General features: G+C 44.7%; 1 protein-coding gene across 2 annotated transcripts in view; it reads left to right on the top strand.

Annotated features, from left to right (window-relative positions):
* Window positions 1–15,336: 15,336 nt before the first annotated feature.
* LOC122934538 (intron Large complex component GCFC2-like) overlaps window positions 15,337–21,767 on the top strand; it is a 39,696-nt gene continuing 33,265 nt past the window's right edge. For both annotated transcript variants that reach the window (XR_006388669.1, XM_044290084.1), the window contains exons 1-3: window positions 15,337–15,614; window positions 17,626–17,733; window positions 19,298–19,429. Coding sequence is in view for 1 of the 2 variants with exons in the window: in XM_044290084.1 (XP_044146019.1) it covers window positions 15,353–15,614; window positions 17,626–17,733; window positions 19,298–19,429 (502 nt within the window). In the remaining variant the exon portion in view is untranslated. The remainder of the gene's footprint in view (window positions 15,615–17,625; window positions 17,734–19,297; window positions 19,430–21,767) is intronic.

The following is a 21,767-nucleotide window of genomic DNA, read 5'->3' as shown; positions in this document are numbered from 1 at the left end:
CTATCGAATAATCTATCAAACCTAAAAACAATGGTGGAATTGTGTTGTTCTTTCACACTGTCCCCCCCCCCCCAAAAAATAATAATAATAATAATAATAATAATAATAATAATACCGTAGATGTACATCAAAATGGTAGATGTACCATTCACTTCTACGGTAGCGATATGCCCCCATTGTATGTGATGGGGATACCCCTTTAACCCCAGAGTAAGACAAAAAATCAAGTGAGCAAATTTCAGTGGATCATTTTCCGTGTGGATTCAGATTAGAAAAGGAGAATCAAGTAATCTTAGTTCGGTTCTAGACTAGCCAGGACCAGTATCAAAAAAACTGCAGCCATGTGTGGAGAGTATACGGAGAACGGTGTGCACATAAAACAAATCCTCATATGGCTATGTTAATCTAAAAATAAAAAAGTTATGGCTTTTGAAGTGCAGAAATTAAACTTTCTAAAGCGATTTGGGGGTTACTATCTCCTTAATCACCATGAGGAGACTCATAGGCCATACATGCTCCTCTGGAATTCTGGAAAGAAGGGATGCAAATAAGCACTTAGCAAGCTCTGCCTCTAATGCCACCAGATATAAGGCAGCTATCCTATAAGTCAGTATTCGACCCTTTAAACCGGCCTTGAGACATGACTTGGATAATAAATAAGCCAGCATCTCATCTGCAGACAGCTGTTTGGGGTGACTGCCGCCTTTTAAAGGGTCGAACATTGACTTATAGGACAACTGCCTTATATCTGATGGCGTTCAGAGATAATTAGCAGATCGCATTCCCAGAATTCCAGAGGAGCATGCATGGCCTATAAGTCTCCTCACACCAACTAAGGTGCTCTCTCCCCCAAGGAGAGATAGTACCCCCAAATCCTGACCTAGGCCTCTAAGCCAGTACTCTCTGCACTGATGGGGAGCAATCGCCCGAAACAGCTGTCTGCAGAAGAGATGCTGGCTTATTTAATATCCGAGTCATGTCTCAAGGCCTGTATGACTTATAGGATAGCTGCCTCGCATCTGGTGGCATCAGAGGCAGAGCTTAAGAGCTCATTTGAATACTTTCCAAAGCGAACGTCTTTTCACCCAGGCACACGTGTGCCCAAAGTACATTTTTATTGTTTGGAGCAATGGTTGACATCTTTTGTAGCTCTATGGACTAACCATGCTATCCTGTGTTTATAGTGATGGCTCCTTGTCCTCATTTTCTATTTTATCTCTGCAGATGACTCTGCCTCTGACCAGGACCCCTTTATATTTCAAGTCATTGAGACTGCAAATGAAGGTAAAGCTACCAAAAAGTTCATTTCTGCTCATGTTATATTATAGAGGGGGCACTAATGGGACATTTTCACATCCAGAGAGCGCCGATTGATGACATAGCATGATGGTCGTTGCTTGTTCAATACATTTAAAGCACGTAAAATATGGATAGACTGGGACGGCATCGGCTGGAGCAACAGATGGTCTTCTTTAACATCTCTCCACTGAACAGGGGTCTTCCCTTTCTAGGGTCTAAACAACCTAACGGGAACAGGGATTACATTTCTAGGCTTGATGTCTAAAGGCCTTTACATGGAGATATTTTTGATGTGATAGGAATAAGGAACACATGGAAATAAATATAACTGTAGGATCAGACTACAAATGGTTTGTATGTAGTCTGTAACCATGGAGACACATAGGTCTATATAGGAGCTGTATACACAAAATGGTAGCTGATATGTAAGACCTATTGCAAATTGAGGTTTGAGAAGATTCGTATTTTTCATCTTCTTAGGAAGTCCTGTAGTACTGAAAGAAATGGATATTTTCGTTGACACCTACCGTAACGGTAGAATATGTAGAACCTGCACGTGGCCGAAGAACAGCAATGGAACTGTCCAAGTACCGTACACCATAGTTTCTCGGTCCTACTGTAAGTGCTTCCTGTTTGTTTTATTGTTGTGTCTTTTATATGTTGTTTGTTGTAACTGAAGCGTAACAGCAACAATATCAATACTACTAAAAGGTAACCTGCAAGACAGTTGACGACTATGCATATGAGTAGTGCCTATTGTATACAACCAGGGACAGACTGGCCATAGACCCTACAGGGAAATGTCCCGGTGGGCTGACGCCCAGGGGGCAACCCAAACCCTCCTTACTGGCCAAGCACATAATGACCTGATGCTCTCAGCGTTAATTAACACTGGGAGCATCAGGTGCTCATGTACCTGGCCGCCGGCCATGAATTTAATCGTATGGCTGTCCTCAGGGTGGTGATATTGTTGAATACTGCATTGGAACTCCATATCTTAATTAGAGATGACGGACGGCCACCACAGAGGGATAGATTCTTGGGCTTCTACTGTGGTATTTAGTTCTGCTGGGGCGGTATTTTATGTTGCACTTAGGGTATTTCTTATCTCGCCTACTTGTGTTGCCCCGCCTTCGATCAATTTGGACCCACTTACAAGATGGGGGCTACATTTTTTTTTTTTTTCCAGGGCCACTTTAAGTTCCTAGTCTGCCCCTGTAGGGGCACTACCCATTTTCAAGACTTTGGGGTACATTTTCTAACCCCTCTGCGGCAGAAAACTGGCGCTAAAAATCTGAAAAGTTTGGCGCACGCCGTCCTTGTGCAAAACATTATGACTTTTTGGAGGTTTTAAGCACCGCTCGCCACGTTTCAATTTAGCAGGTGGTGTGGAGCCAGCAGAGATGGCCCATCACATTTATTTTAACCGGAGCCAGTTTCCTGGGATAGATTATAGAGGAACTCTACACCAGCTCCCTTGTTGGTGTAGATCTCAGTTTAGGCGACCTACACAGATGTGCCATATTTATTAAGAGGTGTGCGGCTTTTAATAATTGTGGTAGATCAGATGCGAGGGGTGGATGGATTAAGACTGGCCTGTAATATGCTGATCTTAAAGGGGTTGTCTCATCTCCGACAATGGGGGACATATTGCTAGGTTATGCCCCTATTGTCTTATACGTGCGGGTCCCACTGCTGGCACCCGGAGCCCAACAAGGTGGTTCATAGAAGTGAATGGGGACGCACCGCACATGACCGGCCACCGCTCCCATTCACTTCTATGGGCCAGAAGGAAATAGCCGAACTAGCGCTCACCTATTTTCGGCAGCCCAACAGAAAATGGATGGAGGGCGGCTGTGCATGCTCAGTGCACCCGCAACCACTTTCGGGCGCCGTTCTCGATATAAGTGCCGGTTCCAGCACCTATCAGACAATAGGGGCATATCCCAGCGATGTGATGAGACAACCCCTTTAATAAATGTCCCCTCTATGTACATGGCTTAGCCAAAACCGACTTTGACCTCTTCTCGTTTTCAGCCCCCTCAGATATATCTCTGATTAATCAGGCCTTGAGCGAATTTGGAGTGATGACCTGCGTGCAGTTTGTAAACCGGACCACGGAGTCAGACTATCTCAATATAGTCTCACAGTCTGGATCAGGGTAAGTGTTAATCTTCCCTTAAAGTGGAAGTTTATAATCCGTAATAAATACCATTTTCATCCATGGACTGAGTCTGGTATTGCAGCCTATCTCATTCAAGACCTTCAATACCAGGTAAAGCTTGTGGAAAAAAATGGCGCTGTGTTGTAAAAAAAATAAAAAAAAATAAAATAGGGAAATAGAAGTTGTCACCGATCAGCCTGGGAGTCTTTAGACAGTGCGGTGTCAGAAGCTATTCCAGGTGGAATTGCTCTTTAAAGGGGTTTTCCGGTTTTATGTGAATGAGGTCAAAGGGGTTTTCTGGGGGTTTAATACTGAGGGCCTTTTTTCAGGATAGGTCATTAATATCTGATCAGTGGCGATCTGACTCCCGGCCCCCCCATTAGGCCATAGCTCTATAGTGAACTGTGCAACCTCTTCCTAGGCCAGTGACGTCACATTTCCTACATGCACCTCTGTCCCACTCTAATGAGCTTTTTCTTTTCATCACCGTAGCCTCTCTATCACAAAGCTACAATTGCGTTTCATCGCAGAATCACATGGATTAGAGGTCTGGGAAATGATAATCACATCAGCAGGAGTCTTGTTCAGCTGTGTCAGGGAGCAGCCGCTCTTACCGGAGCTTCTTCCGGCAGCTTTTCAAGGACAGCGTCGTCGCACATTGTATAGCAGCTGTGTATGGTGACGTCACATAGCCTAAGAGAAGACAGAGAGCCGACCTCTTCTAACAGCTGATCGGCTGGGGGGTCCCGGATTTCAGAACCCCTGCCCATCTGATATTGATGATCAATCCAGACGATAGGTCATCAATATAAATTCCCGGATAACCCCTTTAAAGGGCTGGGAGCAGAGTGCTTTTTTGAGTATATTAGTATTTCAATGGGAGAGATTTATTAAAACTGGTGCAGTAAAAAAGGTTGAACAATCGCATTCCAGCCCTTTTACAAAAAGTAAGAAGAAATTGGATTGCTTGTCTTGGGCAACTGGACCGCTTTCCCTTTGCACCAATTTAAAAATATGTATTAAAATGTTTTTGCTATCGTTTTATAAACCCTAATAGTGGTACTAGATAAGAAATGAGTAAAATCTTCCAAGATCTTCCAAAAAGTTTATTTCACCAAGATTGAATTTGTAATATCTCCATTTTATACATCTATCTGTAGTTGCTGGTCTTACATTGGAAGAATTTTCGGCAAACAGACTCTAAGCCTCGAAAGTTCAAGCTGCATGACGTACGGAGTAATTCAACATGAAGCCATGCATAATATTGGTTTCTTCCACGAACATACAAGAGTTGACCGGGATAACTACATTGACATCAAGTGGGACAACATAGACCAAGGTGATGTTTTAGAAGTTGTAGGAAGTTCCAAATGGTGGTGGTCAAACCTTTGTAGATATTGGTCCTCATATTCGATTGTTGTCTATAGACAGAGAACCTGATAAATTCTTCCATAGGGTTGAAGTAATGTGTAATAACATTGTTCCCACCTCTTCCAGGTTACTGGGGCGATTTCAACATCAATCAAGCGAACACTCTGAACCTTCCTTACGATTATACATCAGTGATGCATTATTATAGGTACGTCCACATGTGAGATTTTCTTTTTTGTTCTCCATTACATATACTGTTATTTGCTATTACAAAATCGCACACCATTTTGGTTGACAAATTTAATTTTTGAACAATTTTTGAAGATATCTAACCTTTTCTGCAAGTCAAGTTTTCAGCATAATAGTTTTAGAGGGTTTTTTTTCCCATGAAGGACCCTAGGCAGAGGTTTAGGTAGGCAACGGCTGAATTCTGTAGCCTTGTTTTTTCAATCCTAATACCCTGGCAAGGGCATAATGGCTTGTTGGCACCTTCCTTTTTACCCAGATACCCCACCGGTCCACCCTACAGATCTGAAGGCCCTAGGGACAAATCAAAACGGTGTTCTACCAAATTATACTTAAAGAGTTGTCTCGACTTGAGATAGTTGCCACAAGTCCAGCTTTTGACACTAGTCTACTAAACTTTAAATGGCACCTATTCAAATGGATGACCATGAAAACATTATGGCAAACAATGGGCTCCCATCATTTTTGATCTGGCAGGGACTACTAGGAGCCACAGCGCTATATTTAAACGCGCTGCTACCTAGCATTGGTTTTTACAAATTATGTCAGACATCCCCTTTAACAGGCAGTGGCTACTAGCCACAGGACAGTCTCTTTACTCAGGCCTCAGTGCATCTCACCGTACACATTAACAGGGCCAATATTTCCAGTCCTTAGTACACACACAGTCGGTGGTTGTAGGGCCTGGCAGGCTGGCTGGGTCACTGCCTCTTGTCATTACTCACTCCAGAGTATCAGGTTTGGAGGCCACATGGCATAATATAGTACTCTGTAATACCATCTGTAATACCTTGTATTACATACACAGCTATTCATCTCAATGGCAGGCTGGCCTTGGCTTCCCCAGGCAAGATTATGCAGCTGCGAACTCAAAGGGGTTGTCTCTGATAAAACAATATATTTTAGGAAACCATTTGGAGAAGAAAAATATGAATGACTACGAATTAATATAATGAAAATATTTATTTTGGCTAAATATTTGGGTGGCTTCTTCGCCCATTCTCTCTGTAGGTATGCTTATGCCGAGACATCGACTTTGCCTTCTATAGTCCCAAAACCTGACCCTACTGTGCCTATTGGACAGAGACTAGGGTTGAGTTCTCTGGATGTGATGAAAGTTAATGCCTACTATAACTGCAGTAAGTTGATTTCCTCACCTTATGTCTTCTCTGCAATACCAGTTCTTTTATTCTTTAGGTTATATCATGTGTTCGTTCCTCGCTAACATTGTCCATTTATATAACCAAAAATAAAGACCTTTGTAGGACAAAGCTGGTGACGGCCTCAGGATCCCTTTCCGGAAACAGCTCTTCTGCAAACCAAAGTGGTGGAAACTGCTTGTGGCTCATTCAAGTCCCAAGCAAGAAGGTAAAACCCATGAATGCAGATAAAATCAATCAACATCATGGAAATGTTTGTAGCTTTCTCTAAACTAATAGTACTTGTTGCTTTTCTCCCAGGTTTCATTGAATGTTACCTCTCTTAACATCTCTTCTACTGACTATATTAAAGTCTATGATGGGATGCTAAAGACATCACCTGTCTTATTGGGGATGACCAACGGATCTGGACCAATCTCAACCCTGGTTTCATCTGGGTGCAACATGCTTGTAGAGTTTGTGAGCATGGCCAGTTCCAAATTCAGTAACTTTAATGCCACATATTCAACAGGTAAGTGGTCAGCATTCATCTAAAGGTCAAAACGGAAAATGAATCGTAATGAAATGTCCTCATAATCTTGCATGTTTGGCTTGGTCTACCACATTATAAAGCATGTTCAGCTTCAACAAATGCCAATACTTTTTCAGTAGAGGGAATACTGTAGATAAGTGGTGGCCACTGCCTAGCTTCTGAGGACAAGTAAAAATTGAATCTGTTGATCCTGGTGGCCCGAATTAAAATATTGATGGACTGTTTGCCATATCCTATAGACATTACATGGGATTGACTGATAAAAATCTAATATCTATCGTCAGCTTTACTATTCTTTTAGGCTGGTCATGCAAATTAAATAAGTGTTGATGGGATCCACTGACAATGTGATGCCCATATGCACCACCTAACAGTCCTAGGTTGAAAATAAAGTTCCTGTCTGGTCTCTCTCCTCCCCCAAGATAAGTGCTGACTAAGATCTTCTTTTTGTGCCATCTACTGATGCCCCGTCTTGTGATCTACAATTCAGTGATCAAATAATAGTCATCTGGTGACCATAACATAAAGAGCGCCAATACTTCTCAATCAATATACTAGGGAATATGATAGCATCCCATGTGGATGTGCCCTCTTTATTAGTAACAAATTAAGTGCCATGCGAGACTCCACAGGTTGTCCACCTCTAAGGCTAGCCCAAGAGTTCCATTACTGCTTATTCAATAAACTATGAAATTTAATAGCATTCTCAAGTTTAGGCACTAAATCGGGGTCTGGGCTTCACATTCCAGGTGCCCAAACCATCATGGCCATTGGTGCCCTTTTCAGTGGTAACGAGTTGTGTGCCCTGTGAGACTTCATAAGTTGTCCACTTCTTAGGCTAGCCTCAGTGGTGGTAAAGATGGCTGTTCCTTGCCCATTGTCCTCAATATATAGCCAATAGCTATGTTATGTGTAGTGACAATTTTAATCCCAATTTTATTTCTAAAAGTAGTCAAAAATGTATTTTTTTTTTTTTATCTAGAGCTAGCTAACCTTGAAGGGTTCTGCTAAGAATCTAATGTTCATGCCCCACACCATGGCAGAAGGTCCACCAGGGTAGCAAAGGATGTTACACAGTCTGATACACACATAGACCCCTAATAAAGCAAGGCCCCAAAAGAATGCCCCCTTTGGAGCTGACTTTGAAGGCAATATTGAGGAATTAATCTTATGGGATGATTCACAAATAGGCCTAACATTGTATATTATGTCTGATATGTTCAGTGAAAACAGAATTTACAATACCATTAAAGGGCTTCTGTCACCCCACTAAAGTGATTATTTTTTTTTGGGCTAGTGAAATTAGTTATATTGCGATATATGACAATATAATTGTGTTACTTACTTTGATCCAGCAGTTTCTGCAAAAAACGAAGTTTTAATATATGTAAATTCGGTCTCTACCAGCAAGTAGGGCGGCTACTTGCTGGTAGCTGCTGCAGAAATCCGCCCCCTCGTCGTGTTGATTGACAGGGCCAGCCGGGATCTCCTCCTCCGGCCAGCCCTGTCGGCATTTCAAAAATCGCGCGCCTGTGTTGATTCGGCGCAGGCGCTCTGCGATGAGGAGGCTCGTCTCCTCAGAACTCCCTCAGTGCGCCTGCGCCGATGACATCACCGAAATAGAAGACGTCATCGGCGCAGGCGCACTGAGGGAGTGCTGAGGAGACGAGCCTCCTCATCTCAGAGCGCCTGCGCCGAATCAACACAGGCGCGCGATTTTTGAAATGCCGACAGGGCTGGCCGGAGGAGGAGATCCCGGCTGGCCCTGTCAATCAACACGACGAGGGGGCGGATTTCTGCAGCAGCTACCAGCAAGTAGCCGCCCTACTTGCTGGTAGAGACCGAATTTACATATATTAAAACTTCGTTTTTTGCAGAAACTGCTGGATCAAAGTAAGTAACACAATTATATTGTCATATATCGCAATATAACTAATTTCACCAGCCCAAAAAAAAAAAATCACTTTAGTGGGGTGACAGAAGCCCTTTAAAAGTGGATCTGCACATGTTCTGTATAGATGGAAAGTGTTCTTTTATGATCTGGTGGATCTAAGGAAGTCCAGTATGACATTAGGTCCACCATAGATCTAAATCTATCTGTAAATCTCATCAGAATAGGATGGCCAACAAACCTATAATCAGTGAAGAATATGACTAGGGAAAGCAGTCGGAGTGGGTGTCAGGTAGAAAATGGGATTCTTACAACAACAAAAAAAGCAAAAAACATCCTTTAATGACAAATTGCTCCAAATTGTTTTATGTTCTCTACTTTACAGTGCCATGACAATAAGGATTGAAATCGGCAGTGAGAGGCGCGTGCAGATAACGAGGAGGATCATTTTTTATTCCATTCATTTTATTATTTTTCTTAATTATTGTAAATATTATCTATATAATTGATTGAGTTTGTGTTTTATGTAAATAAATAAAAAAAATTGAATAAAAAAAAAAACTGAGGTGGTAATTCCTTAGTCCTAAAGCTGATTCTGTAAAGGGGTCTCCACCTACCAGGTACCATTTACTGGTGTCTTCTCATATCACGCTGATATCTAGAGTAACCTCCCATAGACGTATATATATGTGCCAGTGATTACTGGGGCAGCGCATGCCTGCCCATAAGAGCCAAAGCAGAAATTTGAATAGTATATATAGTGGCACATCCACCGATCTTCACGAGTTTAAGGAAGTTTTGTCATCATGCAGATTAAAACAATACCTTTCCTTTGTCTGTATGCTAAACAGCTGCAGAAAAATCAGCATTTTTATTCATAAAAAATTTGCATGTTGGAGCGGGCGGGGCTAAATCCTTTGAGCACTGGCTCTGCACACTCCCTTGATTGACAGGGCTAGACATCAGCATGCTGAGGGCAGAGCTGTTTCCTAGCATCTACATATCATATGCACTATGCACTATGTACTATAGCTTCACCATACAGAGATCTGCTCAGAAAGCTAATCTACATATTACTGCTTTATACACAGGCACAATATATGATTATAAAGACACCAGTAATATGTGTTAAAGGGAACCTGTCACCTGGATTTTCGGTATAGAGCTGAGGACATGGGCTGCTAGATCGCCGCTAGTACATCCGCAATATCCAGTCCCCATAGCTCTGTGTGCTTTTATTGTGTCAAAAAAACGATTTTATATATATGTAAATGAGGCTACTAACGTTTCTGGTGCCCAGCCATGCCCACTGTGAAGGAGCCCAGTACCGCCCCGCATCCTCCGAATCTCCTCCTTTCTCCCCGACGTCACAAAGCTAGAGCGCCGTAATCTCACGATGCACGAGCTAGCGCATGCGCAGTGTTGGCATAGTGTTCCTTCCCTGTGCTGGCATCGGCCTCGGGGAACGAACTGCGCATGCACTAGCTCGCACATCGCAATGTGACGGCGCTCTAGCTCTGTGACGTCGGGGAGCAAGGAGGAGATTCGGAGGATGCGGGGCGGTGCTGGGCTCCTTCACAGTGGGCATGGCTGGGCTCAGAGTCAGAGAACGCTGGACTCATCTCTCAAGCATGGAGGAGACAGGACTCATCTAAGGTTAATTTACATATTTATAAAATTGTTTTTTTGACACAATAAAAGCACACAGAGCTATGGGGACTGGATATTGCGGATGTGCTAGCGGCCATCTAGCAGCCCATGTCCTCAGCTCTATACCCAAAATCCAGGTGACAGGTTCCCTTTAAGTTTCTACGTATAGAAAAAACATTCTTCTTTAAAGAAAGGCTAAAGCTTAGTAATAGGTGCACAGACTTGTATGTAGAGACTGGAAGTTCAAGTACCAGGGGAGACTTATATATAAATAATAATAATAATAATAATAAAAGGCCTTACTATATTGAGGATAGTGTTTTTTTTCTTAGAAACCTGAAACTTATTACTAGTTTATTCATAGGCACAATAAATGGCTATAAAGAAACCAGCAATATTTATTAGTTGTTTAATCATAAAAATATTTGGGGGGAGATTTATCAAACTGGTGTAAAGTAGAACTGACTTAGTTGCCCATAGCAACCAATCAGATTCCACCTTTCATTTTGGACAGCTTCTTTGAAAAATGAAAGGTGGAATCTGATTGGTTGCTATGGGCAACTAAGCCAGTTCTACTTTACACCAGTTTGATAAATTTCCCCCATTATTCTTAATATGATAAGGATATAGGAGGTAATTTACCAAATTGCTGTAAAGTTGAACTTGCTTAGTTGCCCATAGCAACCAATCAGATTCCTCCTTTCATTTTCCAAAGGAGCTGTCCAAAATGAAAGGTGGGATCTGATTAGTTGCTATGGGCAACTGAGTCAGTTCTACTTTACACCAGTTTGATCAATGACCCCCATAGACTTTTATTATGTGTTAAATGTGGAAGAAAAAAATGATTCAAACCTGAGTGTTTATCATTACGGTCCATTCACACGTCCGCAGTGTTTTGCGGATCCGCAAAACACCGGGCCGGCACCCCAATAGAAATGCCTATTCTTGTCTGCAGCTGCAGACAAGAATAGGACATGTTCTATTTTATTGCGGAGCTGCAAACCGGAAATGCGGATGCGGACAGCACACTGTGTGCTGTCCGCATCTTTTTCGTCCCCATTGAAAATGAATGGGTCCGCACCCGTTCCGCATAATTGCGCAACAGATCCGGACCCAAAGTGCGGATGTGTGAATGGACCCTAAAACTATAAGATTACCACATAGCAAAAGCTGTTTTATATGCTTAGAAGCTAACACATATTACTTGTGTCTTTCTACTCATACAGTATATTGTGCTTGTGAACAGTGATGGCCAGGTCGCAGTGTTCGCCAGCGAACACATGCGGGCTGCCATCTTGACTCACAAGTCCGGCGATGCACAGGTAAGTCCTTACCTGTGCCGCGAGCCGGTCTGAAACAAATGCAGTCACCGGGAGCAGGGAGTTCCGAGAACAGCCCTCGGGGGCCTTCATCTGGCTGTTCTCGGAACTGCCTGCTCCCGTTGACCGCATTTGTTTCAGATCGGTTCCCGGTACAGGCACAGGTAAAGACTTACCTGTGCATCTCTGGACTTGTGAGTTAAGATGGCAGCCCGCATGTGTTTGCTGGCGAACACTGCGAACTGGCCATCCACTGCTTGTGAATAATGCAGTAATATGTATTTTAGCTTTCTAAGCAGTGGTACAGCTATAGTACATAGAGCATATGATATGTAGATGCTAGGACACAGCTCTGCCCTCAGTCTGATATCTAGCCCTGTCAATCAAGGGGAGGGAGGAGGGTGTAGGGCACAGGGGACGTCACAAAGCAGTGCTCAAAGGATTCAGCCCCGCCTCCTGGTGCTCCAAACTTGCTCATTTGCATATGGATAAAAACACATATATCTCTGCAGCTGTTTATGGTACAGACAAAAGGAAGGTGTAGTTTTAATCGGCATGATGTCTGGCAGTATGTCTTGTTTAATAGGGTTGATCATGCTGACAGAGCCTCTTTAATCTTTTGTACCCAAGAATCAATCAATACTAATTGGAAAATAAAACCATGAAAACAGTGACGACCTTTGATCATATGACATGAAAGCCTTGTTCTGTGCCCTCACACAGTAAAATACCCCCTTAGTGCCCTCACACAGTAGAATGTCCCCTCAGAGCCCTCACACAGTAGAATACCCCCTTAGTGCCCTCACACAGTAGTTCTGGCCCTCTTAGTGTCCAAACACAGTGTAATGCCCCCTTAGTTCCCCCCTTACACTAGGTTTGCCGCCTTAGTGTCTCCCTTACAGTGATGCCCGTGTACTGTTAATTAAAAAAAAAAAAAAATCTGTAATTCTCACCTAGCCCCATTCCCTTGATGAATGGAGAACATTATGCTCTCCCTAGCAGCAGGTGTGATCCTCAGCAGGAGACAGCACAGACTTGGGGATGATCCTCAGCTGGTGCACTCTCCTCCTCGGCCCTTAATGCGAGATGATGCCATTGCATTGGCTGTGGAACGAAACCTGGGGCCTAATTGATGACAGACACTTCAGCCAGACTCAGGCCCAAATTTGGGACCAGAGCATGGCTGCCATGTCTGTCCTCCATTACAGGTCGAGCCTTGCCTACCAGTTCACACAGTTATCATTACTGTGTGTGTGTCATGCTTTGGCTGCCAAGGAGATGGATCCCCCTGTACATACAGTGGAAAACGTCACCCATAGTTGCCTACTGTCCCATAAAAAATGGGTGGGGCTAACATAAGACCTGCCCATAAGTGGGTGTTCCTGTGTAGGTTGGGGCATTTTCAGGGGCAGTGCTTAAATGTCCCAATTTTACCAACTGAAACGTTGGTAATTATGGATACCTATAGGGTCCAATTGCAAAAATACATTAGTTAATTATGTAAATATGTCACTTTATATTTGCCCTGGGTGAAGGAAACCCTAGCTACGCCTCTGGCTGGGGTACCATAAAGATGGGTATTGCACTAAGGAAGGTAAAATGTGCACAGGCTCTGGACACAGCTCATAAATGCTGGGAAATGTCACAGGTAGCATATGAATACAAATCACCACCCTGTGGGAGTCATACATCATGTACAGGATGTGATGGACATTGCAGATGAGTTGCACTGTGGACAAGGAAACACAGACAACTAGGGACTCTGACTGCTTTCCTTATATACAGTTTGTAGCTGAACTAGAACCTTCTAGTGGGAGGGTGGAGTGGAGAGGCACAACCTAAACAGAAACACTGTTGCAATTCCAGTCTAGCATCAACTTATATAGAGCTTTAATACAAGTCTATGGGAATGACTAGCCAGTTCTCCAGACATAAACATGTCTTCAGACGTAAACAACTGAGCTAAACCAATCAGAAGGTCAGTGTTTATATGTTTTTTCCCCTCCAAAACTTTGCATTGTCCTAGTAATTGTGGAAGATTTTTTAACTTCTCAGTGCAGAGATAGGAAGTCCCAAAGTCTCTCAGTATTAGCTGGCTGTGTATTAACCCTTTCCACAGTGCAATGCAGATGCGGGTTCCACCGGTGGGACCTGCACCTACATCGAGAACAGAGCAGGGAAAGTGGTGGCTGGAGGACTCCGGCCACCACCAAGCGCACTCCCCATAGAAGTAAATGGGAGTGCACCGCGCATGACCGGCCACAGCTCCCATTCACTTCTATGGGCCTGGCGGAAATAGCCGAGCCAGTACTTGGCTATTTTCGGCAGCCCGATAGAAAACGGATGGAGGACGGCTGCGCATGCGCAGTTCACCCTCCAACACTTTCAGTGTAGGTGCCGGTCCCAGAGGTGGGACCCGCAACTATGAAACAATGGGAGTATATCCTAGCGATATCCCACCATTGTCTGAGATGGGAAAACCCCTTTAATAGAATTTTTCTTTTCATAAATTAAACATAAGAATTATATAAATGGTAAATAGATTATAATGAATTAAACATACAACTATAACGACAAATTATTCACCTCATTCTTTATTGTTTATCAGGGAGGATTCACATCCGCGTTTAGCTTTCCGTTATAGCATTCCATTCTAATGCGATTAAAACTAAAAATAACGGAATTGCCATAAAAGAAAAAAAGTCCACAGGACGTGACAGAATGCTGGTTTCCGTTTTTTTTGTTTTTGTCTATTCAGCGCTATTAGGACGGATAAAAACTGAATGTCTTTTAAAGTGTTCTGTTTGGCTTTCCGTTATAACAGTTCCGTTATCTTCCATTTTAATCGCATTTGAACAGAAAGCGAAACGCTAGTATGAACTCCCCTTTACAATTAATATATTCAGATCAGAAATAACCACAAAACGAACAAAATTGTTGCACAAAATGTTTTTTTTTTATTGTTAAAGGGGTTGTCTCATCATAGACAATGGGGGCATATCGCTAGGATATGCCCCCATTGTCTTATAGGTGCGGACCAGAACCTATATCGAGAATGGAGCTCCGCAAGGTGATGGCTGGAGGACCCCGGTCCGGCCACCACCAAGCCGGCTCTCCACACAAGTGAATGGGAGCGCACTGCGCATGTGCAGCCACCGCTCTCATTCATTTCTATGGAGCCAACGGAAATAGCCGAGCCAGCGCTCGGCTATTTTCACGGGCCCCATAGAAAATGAATGATGGGCGGCTGCGCATGCGCAGTGCGCCCTCCTTCACTTGCGGGGCTCAGTTCTCGATATAGGGACCCGCACCTATAAGACAATGTAGGCGTATCCTCGCCATATGACCCCATTGTCCATAATGAGACAACCCCTTTAATGTTTGATAGAATTATGTATTTTAGAGAAATATGTACTATAATTCATATTTTATAATAACCAGTTCCAAATCGTAATTTTAAAATTAAATGAAAACCAGTAAAAATTCAACAAGTCCAAAAAATTCTGCATATACTGCAAAAGACATTGAGGAAATATTGCTCCCAATCTCATACTGATAGGTTCCCCTATCTGAATACTAGCAGTGCACCTGAAGCCCTGTTTTCAAGCTATTCATAAAGTTTGTTTACAAAAAAAAAAAAAAAAGTTCGCGGCCCTTGAATGGTTGAGCCGGACACTTGTCGGCGCATCGCGATGACGTAGAAATTAGGCGACTGCAATTATGTTTCGGAAACCGAATCGAAACCTGCGGGTCCGGAGAGCGTCCTCCAGCGAGAATGAGAACGAGGAGGACCATGGGAAAGTGGAGCGGCCGAAGAGAGCGGGCGGCCGGGGGCTGACGTGTGCGACGAAGAAGAGGGCGGAGGCGGCGGCGGCCAGCGATGAGCGGCAGTCAGAGGGAGAGGAGGATGCGGCCAGTGCTGATCCGTCCTCCCGGACTGCAGGCCTCCACAGCGCTCTCAGCTTCAGCGCGGAAAAGGAAGGTGAGCGCTTCCTGCCGTATCTATGGCAACCTTAAAGGGACACGACACTGTGAGAGACACCTTTGGAAAGCCAGTGGAGGCTGTGTATCCCTTTCCTGAGCTCCGCACCAGGGCTCCTTTATTACTCCTCTTCCATTGTGGGAGGTTCCATGTCTGCCTGTGGGGTCGCTCTCTAAGGCCTGTTTCACGCTTGCGTTGTTTCTGTTTCCGTTCAGGATGTCTTCTGTTTTGGCAGCATTCCGTTTTGTGTGCGGTCAAAAAACGTTTTTTTTTTTAGAAGCCTTGAAAACCGGATTTGTCACCCACTGACTTTCAATGTATTTAGTGACCGATCAGTTTTTTTTTTTCCATTTTGATTTTACACAATTGCGTCCTAACGGAACGGATGCGTCCTGATGTGCAAAATCAAAACGGATCAGTTTATTTCCGGTATTGATGTCCTCTGTCGGATTTGAATACCGGAATTAACAACGCCTTAGTGGGGTCTGTCGAGAGGGCTGCAGCTCTTGCACATCATCCGCAGTAGTGGTGCTGGCTTGTGATGGCCGCTGGCTCAGTTACATAGGTAGTCATGGCGACACATCACATGACTGATTTTCAACCCTTTATATATAGGAGAGCAACAACCTTCTCCAAAACTCCTGCAGCATTTACCTTGGAGGCGTTTTTTTTTTTGTGATGATGACCTATCCTCAGGATCTGTGAGGGTCCGACACCTGAGACCCCCGCCGATCAGCTGTTTGAAGAGAAAGCAGCTCTTGTACAAGCTCTGCCTTCTCTGCTCTGTGCTTGTGAGCGGTGTAATTACAGGTATGGCCTCCCCATTCACTTCTATGGGACGGATCCGTCCTGTTCATGCCCATAGAAGTTGTTGTTACAGCTGCTCACCGCTGCGATGGAAGAGAAGGCAGCGCTTGTAGGAGCTGATCGTCTAGGGGGGCCGGGAGTCAGCCCCTTCAGTTTTGACAAAAAAAAATGCTGAAAAGGTTTAATAAAAACTATTTAAAAAACGATCTATAGCCCAAAATGAGTAGAATGCAATAGTTAAAAACAAACAAAAAAAATAATAAAATGCTCGCCCCCCCCCCCCCCCAAGGACATTATAGACCGCTTACATAGCGCTGTAGCAAAACTATAAATGGTACCTTTTGTGTTCTAAAGGTCAACAGAGGCAAAATCGCTGTTTTATTCTTATGTAAATGAGGGTTCGCAAGTGCCCAGGGGCGGCATTTGGGCTGTAGGTGCCCAGGGGCGGCGTTTGGGCTGTAGTTAGGTGCCCAGGCCGGTCTGCCTTCTTAGATAACTCCTCCCAGCCTTTTGCTTGGCCCGCCCTGTAAGCCCCTTGCGTCATCCACTGTACTGGACGAGTGCGCAGTTCACCGCCGGCAGTGCGCATGGATGATGCAAGAGGCTGGGAGGAGTTATCTAAGAAGGCAGACCGGCCTGGGCCCTTAGAGCCCTCATTTACATAAGAATAAAACAGCGATTTTGCCTCTGTTGACCTTCAGAACAACACAACAAAGGTACCATTTGACTCGTGTATGGTTCTGCTACAGCGCTATGTAAGCGGTCTATAATGTCCAATTGTGGGGACAGACTCCCTTTTTAAAGGTTTTTTTTCCGAGATTTTAATACTGATGACCTCTCCTCAGGATCCGATCGGTGGGGGTCCTACCACTGGGTAATAGTTATCCTCTATCCTGTGGGTAATTACTGGAATACCCCTTAAGGAAGCCACTTGGACCATCACATGGGACATTTAAATTTGTTTTAGGGGCCGGATAGAAAACACTCCTTACCATTATCTGCCACTGTCATGCTTGTTGTTGCGTTGTGGCCCTGAGGTAGATGAGGCATCTACTATGCCTCCCTTCATACAGAGGTGGTAGATGTGTCCAGTTCCCTCAGACTCTGGGTGCAGGAGAACATCTGATGTGTGGTGGCCAGGAAGGCTGCGAGGCTCCTCACAGAGCAGTAACCTCCTCAGCCCTCGTGTCCTTGGTAATTACAGGTGAAGATGGTCACTTTAAGATCAAGAAGCCGACAGTAAATGCCGTCATATTCAAAGTACAGAAGAAGACAGAAAATGCTGAGCAAGATACCAAGCCTCAGGAAAAAGGTGGGTAAAGTCTGAACATGGACCAAAAATAATAGATCCCGAAACTGAGGGGAGGAAAAAATGGCAGAATAGAATCCTTAAGGGCCCTTTCACACTTGCGTTGTCCGGATCCGGCGTGTACTCCACTTGCCGGAATTACACGCCGGATCCGGAAAAACGCAAGTGAACTGAAGGCATTTGAAGACGGATCCGTCTTCAAAATGCGTTCAGTGTTACTATGGCAGCCAGGACGCTATTAAAGTTCTGGTTGCCATAGTAGTAGTGGGGAGCGGGGGAGCGGTATACTTACAGTCCGTGTGGCTCCCGGGGCGCTCCAGAATGACGTCAGAGCGCCCCGTGCGCATGGATGACGTGTCATGCGATCACATGATCCATGCGCTTGGGGCGCCCTGACGGCACTCTGGAGCGCCCCGGGAGCCGCACGGATGGTAAGTATGCTGCTCCCCACTACACTTAACCATGGCTGCCAGGACTTGAGCGTCCCGGCAGCCATGGTAACCACTCTAAAAAAGCTAAACGTCGGATCCGGCAATGCGCCGAAACGACGTTTAGCTTAAGGCCGGATCCGGATCAATGCCTTTCAATGGGCATTAATTCCGGATCCGGCCTTGCGGCAAGTGTTCAGGATTTTTGGCCGGAGCAAAAAGCGCAGCATGCTGCGGTATTTTCTCCGGCCAAAAAACGTTCCGTTCCGGAACTGAAGACATCCTGATGCATCCTGAACGGATTTCTCTCCATTCAGAATGCATTAGGATAATCCTGATCAGGATTCTTCCGGCATAGAGCCCCGACGACGGAACTCTATGCCGGAAGAAAAGAACGCAAGTGTGAAAGAGCCCTAAGGGGGTTGTGTCACTTCAGTAAGTTGCATTTATCATGTAGAGAAAGTTACTAATGTACTGTGATTCTCCATATTGCCTCCTTTGCTGGCTGGATTCATTTTTCCATCACATTATACACAGTTTGTTTCCATGGTGACGACCACCCTGCAATCCATCAATAGTGGTCGTGCTTGCACACTACAGGAAAAAGCACCAGCCCATGTGCGCGCCCACAGTCTCGGCCACCAGAGAGGCCAACGCCTTTTCCTATAGTGAACAAGCACGACCACCACTGATGGATTGCAGGGTGGTCGTCGCCATGGAAACAAACAGTGTATAATGTGATGGAAAAATGAATCGGCCAGCAAAGGAAGTAATATGTATAATCACAATACATTAGTTAGTGCCTTGTATTAACTTTCTCTACATGATAAATGCCATTTGCTGAAGTGACACAACCCCTTTGTCACCTGGCCTGCTGGATGAAGTGCCAGTCCTATGTAAAGGCCTGCCCCTCTACGTCACTTTGGCGCTTCCTCTGCCAGAGCAGAGGACTTTGAGACAGACGTGGAAAATGCCGGTCTTAGGAAATGTCGCCCGTATTGCGTAGTGCAGGACTTTCCGACTCTCCGGTTACTGCAGTATGGCTGTCCATTAGACATCGGATGGTCAGGATTTTGACTGTAGATTTCACGTTGAAAAGCTGAGGATTAGTGAAGTGAGATGTAACTATTACAATTTAGGACCGGATGTCAGTTCAGAGTCCGAAGAGAGCGAGCGCGGAAAGGTGGATGTTCCCGAGAAGGAAGAGTATTCCAGTCCTGCGGGCAGCAGTCCAACGTCTTCTCCGCCATCGGCAGGTCACCTGCGACATGGTCAGTGGAGCCTTTTCCAAATGTATTTCTAGAGTGCTGTTTCTTCAGTACAGAGCCCTCTTCCCCCATATACACACACTTGTAGTGGGAGACCCGTATACCCCTCCTGGGAGGGGCCACTATGTAGATATGTACACGTCCTTTACTTCACATGACTACAGAGGGAGTCATACACCGCTATACCGCACGGCAGCATTCAGAGCGCTGTAAGATGATACTGGGGCACTTACCTATGGGATGCACTGGGGTCTAGTGACTGCCGTTTGGTTGACTATCTTCATAATTTTTATAGGTTTAAAGGGGTTGCCCAAGTTCTAGATACTGAAGACCTATCATGGGGATGCTCAACCTGCGGCCCTCCAGCTGTTGTAAAACTACAACTCCCACAATGCCCTGCTGTAGGCTGTTCAGGCATGCTGGGAGTTGAAGTTTTTCAACAGCTGGAGGGACGCAGGTTGGGCACCCTGACCTATCAGATGAATGGGATCTGAGCTGCAGTACCCTTACATGGCCACTGCACAGTGGATGGAGCTGTGGTTCTGTGTCCTTCCAGTATCTGCAGAACAGCTGATTATTTGGGGTGTCAGGTGTTGGCACCCCCCCCCCCCCCCTCTTTCCTTATGATAAGGCCTAAATATCCAGGACCTGGGCAAACCCTTTAAGTGGAGATAGCAGAGTGCAACCACCTCTCATTTATTTTTTATCAGATATTTTTTATTGTAAAGAGTTATACAATGTTCATGAGCAGAGCATACAGTACAAACATTGCACCATCGCCCAATTTTCTAGTAGAAAAGTACACAATAGAGAAAAATGTAATAACAATATCCCCCATAACATTAATTGAGATCAGCAGCAAGCGTGACATATCATATAGGTATAGTATAATATAAAATAGAATGTGCGACAATGCATACATTCCAATTATGAACACGCAAATGCCCTACCCAGTCTAAGACCGGCCTACAATATTCCAGCAGCTAGAATGTAGGGATAGCCACTGACTACTCCCACCAGATTTGTCTATCCAGGGTCCCCAAATGGATTCAAATTTCGAAAGACAACCTCGTTTCAAGTATGTCCCCCTCTCTAGCCGTATGATCACATTCATTCTGGCCACAAATTCCGCAAAACTAGGAGGAGATGGCTGAATCCATTTAGCAGCAATGGTTTTCCTGGCCTGATATAAGATCCTATTTATGCCTATCTTAATGGGAGGCTGTAAGGAGTCAGAGTCGAATAACCCCAGTATACACATCCTAGCATCTAGCATGTACGTAGCACTATATATTTTATTAATCAAAGACAGTATCTTCGACCAATATTTATGTAGTGCCCTACAGCTCCAGATCATATGCAACAATCCAGCTTCATCCATCCTACATTTTGGACAAGAGGAATCAGGGACGAGACCCTATCTTCTCCAGAAGGAGTGGCGATCTGAGTCTATGCAGAAGAAAGATCTGAGATAATCTCGCCGTCTCACTAAGTGACAAAGCCGGAGTTAGCGCCAACACCTCCTTCCACTGAGCATCTGAGATAGGGCCTACATCTTTCTCTCATTTGCTTCTAATCGTTAATGGATATTTTTTCAGATTCTCCTCCTGCATTGCCCAATATGCCCTAGAAATCGCCCCTCTAGAGGGTCCCGCCTCCGCCAGCATAAACAACACCTGGTGGGAAGCAAAAACCAATGGCCCACCTTTGGTCTGTGTGGTTATGGCATGCCGAAGCTGTAGGTACTTATAGAATTGCCTGGACTCCAGCTCAAATTCTGTACTGAGTTGTTCATACTGCTTCAGGATACCCCGAGTATAAATCTGACCTACGCTCCACAGCCCTTTACGCTCCCAACCCTTAAAACCAGACAGCCCAAATAACTCCACCAGATTAGGATTGTTCCCGATCGGTGATAAGTCGAGCAAGTCCGCTACATTTAAAACCTCCCGAGATTTAGCCCATACTGTGCGCATTAGATGTCAGGGGAGAGAAGGATCAGGTGAACTAAATTATTTCTACCAATCCTTTTGTTCTCCCAGGAGATAGGTCGCCACCAAAAGGGTCTTCTTTCATCATTGACAACACATACATGCTCTGTGGAACCAGCCACGTACGTGTATTGGGAAGTCGGGAGAGACGGCTGTAGACTGAATGATCATTCGGCCGTCAGCTATCGAGTCCGTATGGCCAGCCTTAGATGCTGCGGTCTTATGGATCCGATGAATTTGGTGACTGGGTTTAGAGTCTGAGCGGAGTGTCGGCTGTATACTACTGCTGACACTTGGCGCGGGCACAGAAGCTTACATCACAACACAGAAGTATGGCAGTGCATGAATGG

Source organism: Bufo gargarizans, chromosome 4, assembly GCF_014858855.1.
Source record: "Bufo gargarizans isolate SCDJY-AF-19 chromosome 4, ASM1485885v1, whole genome shotgun sequence".
Classification (NCBI taxonomy): Eukaryota; Metazoa; Chordata; class Amphibia; order Anura; family Bufonidae; genus Bufo; species Bufo gargarizans.
This window is presented reverse-complemented; position numbering and strand designations above follow the sequence as displayed.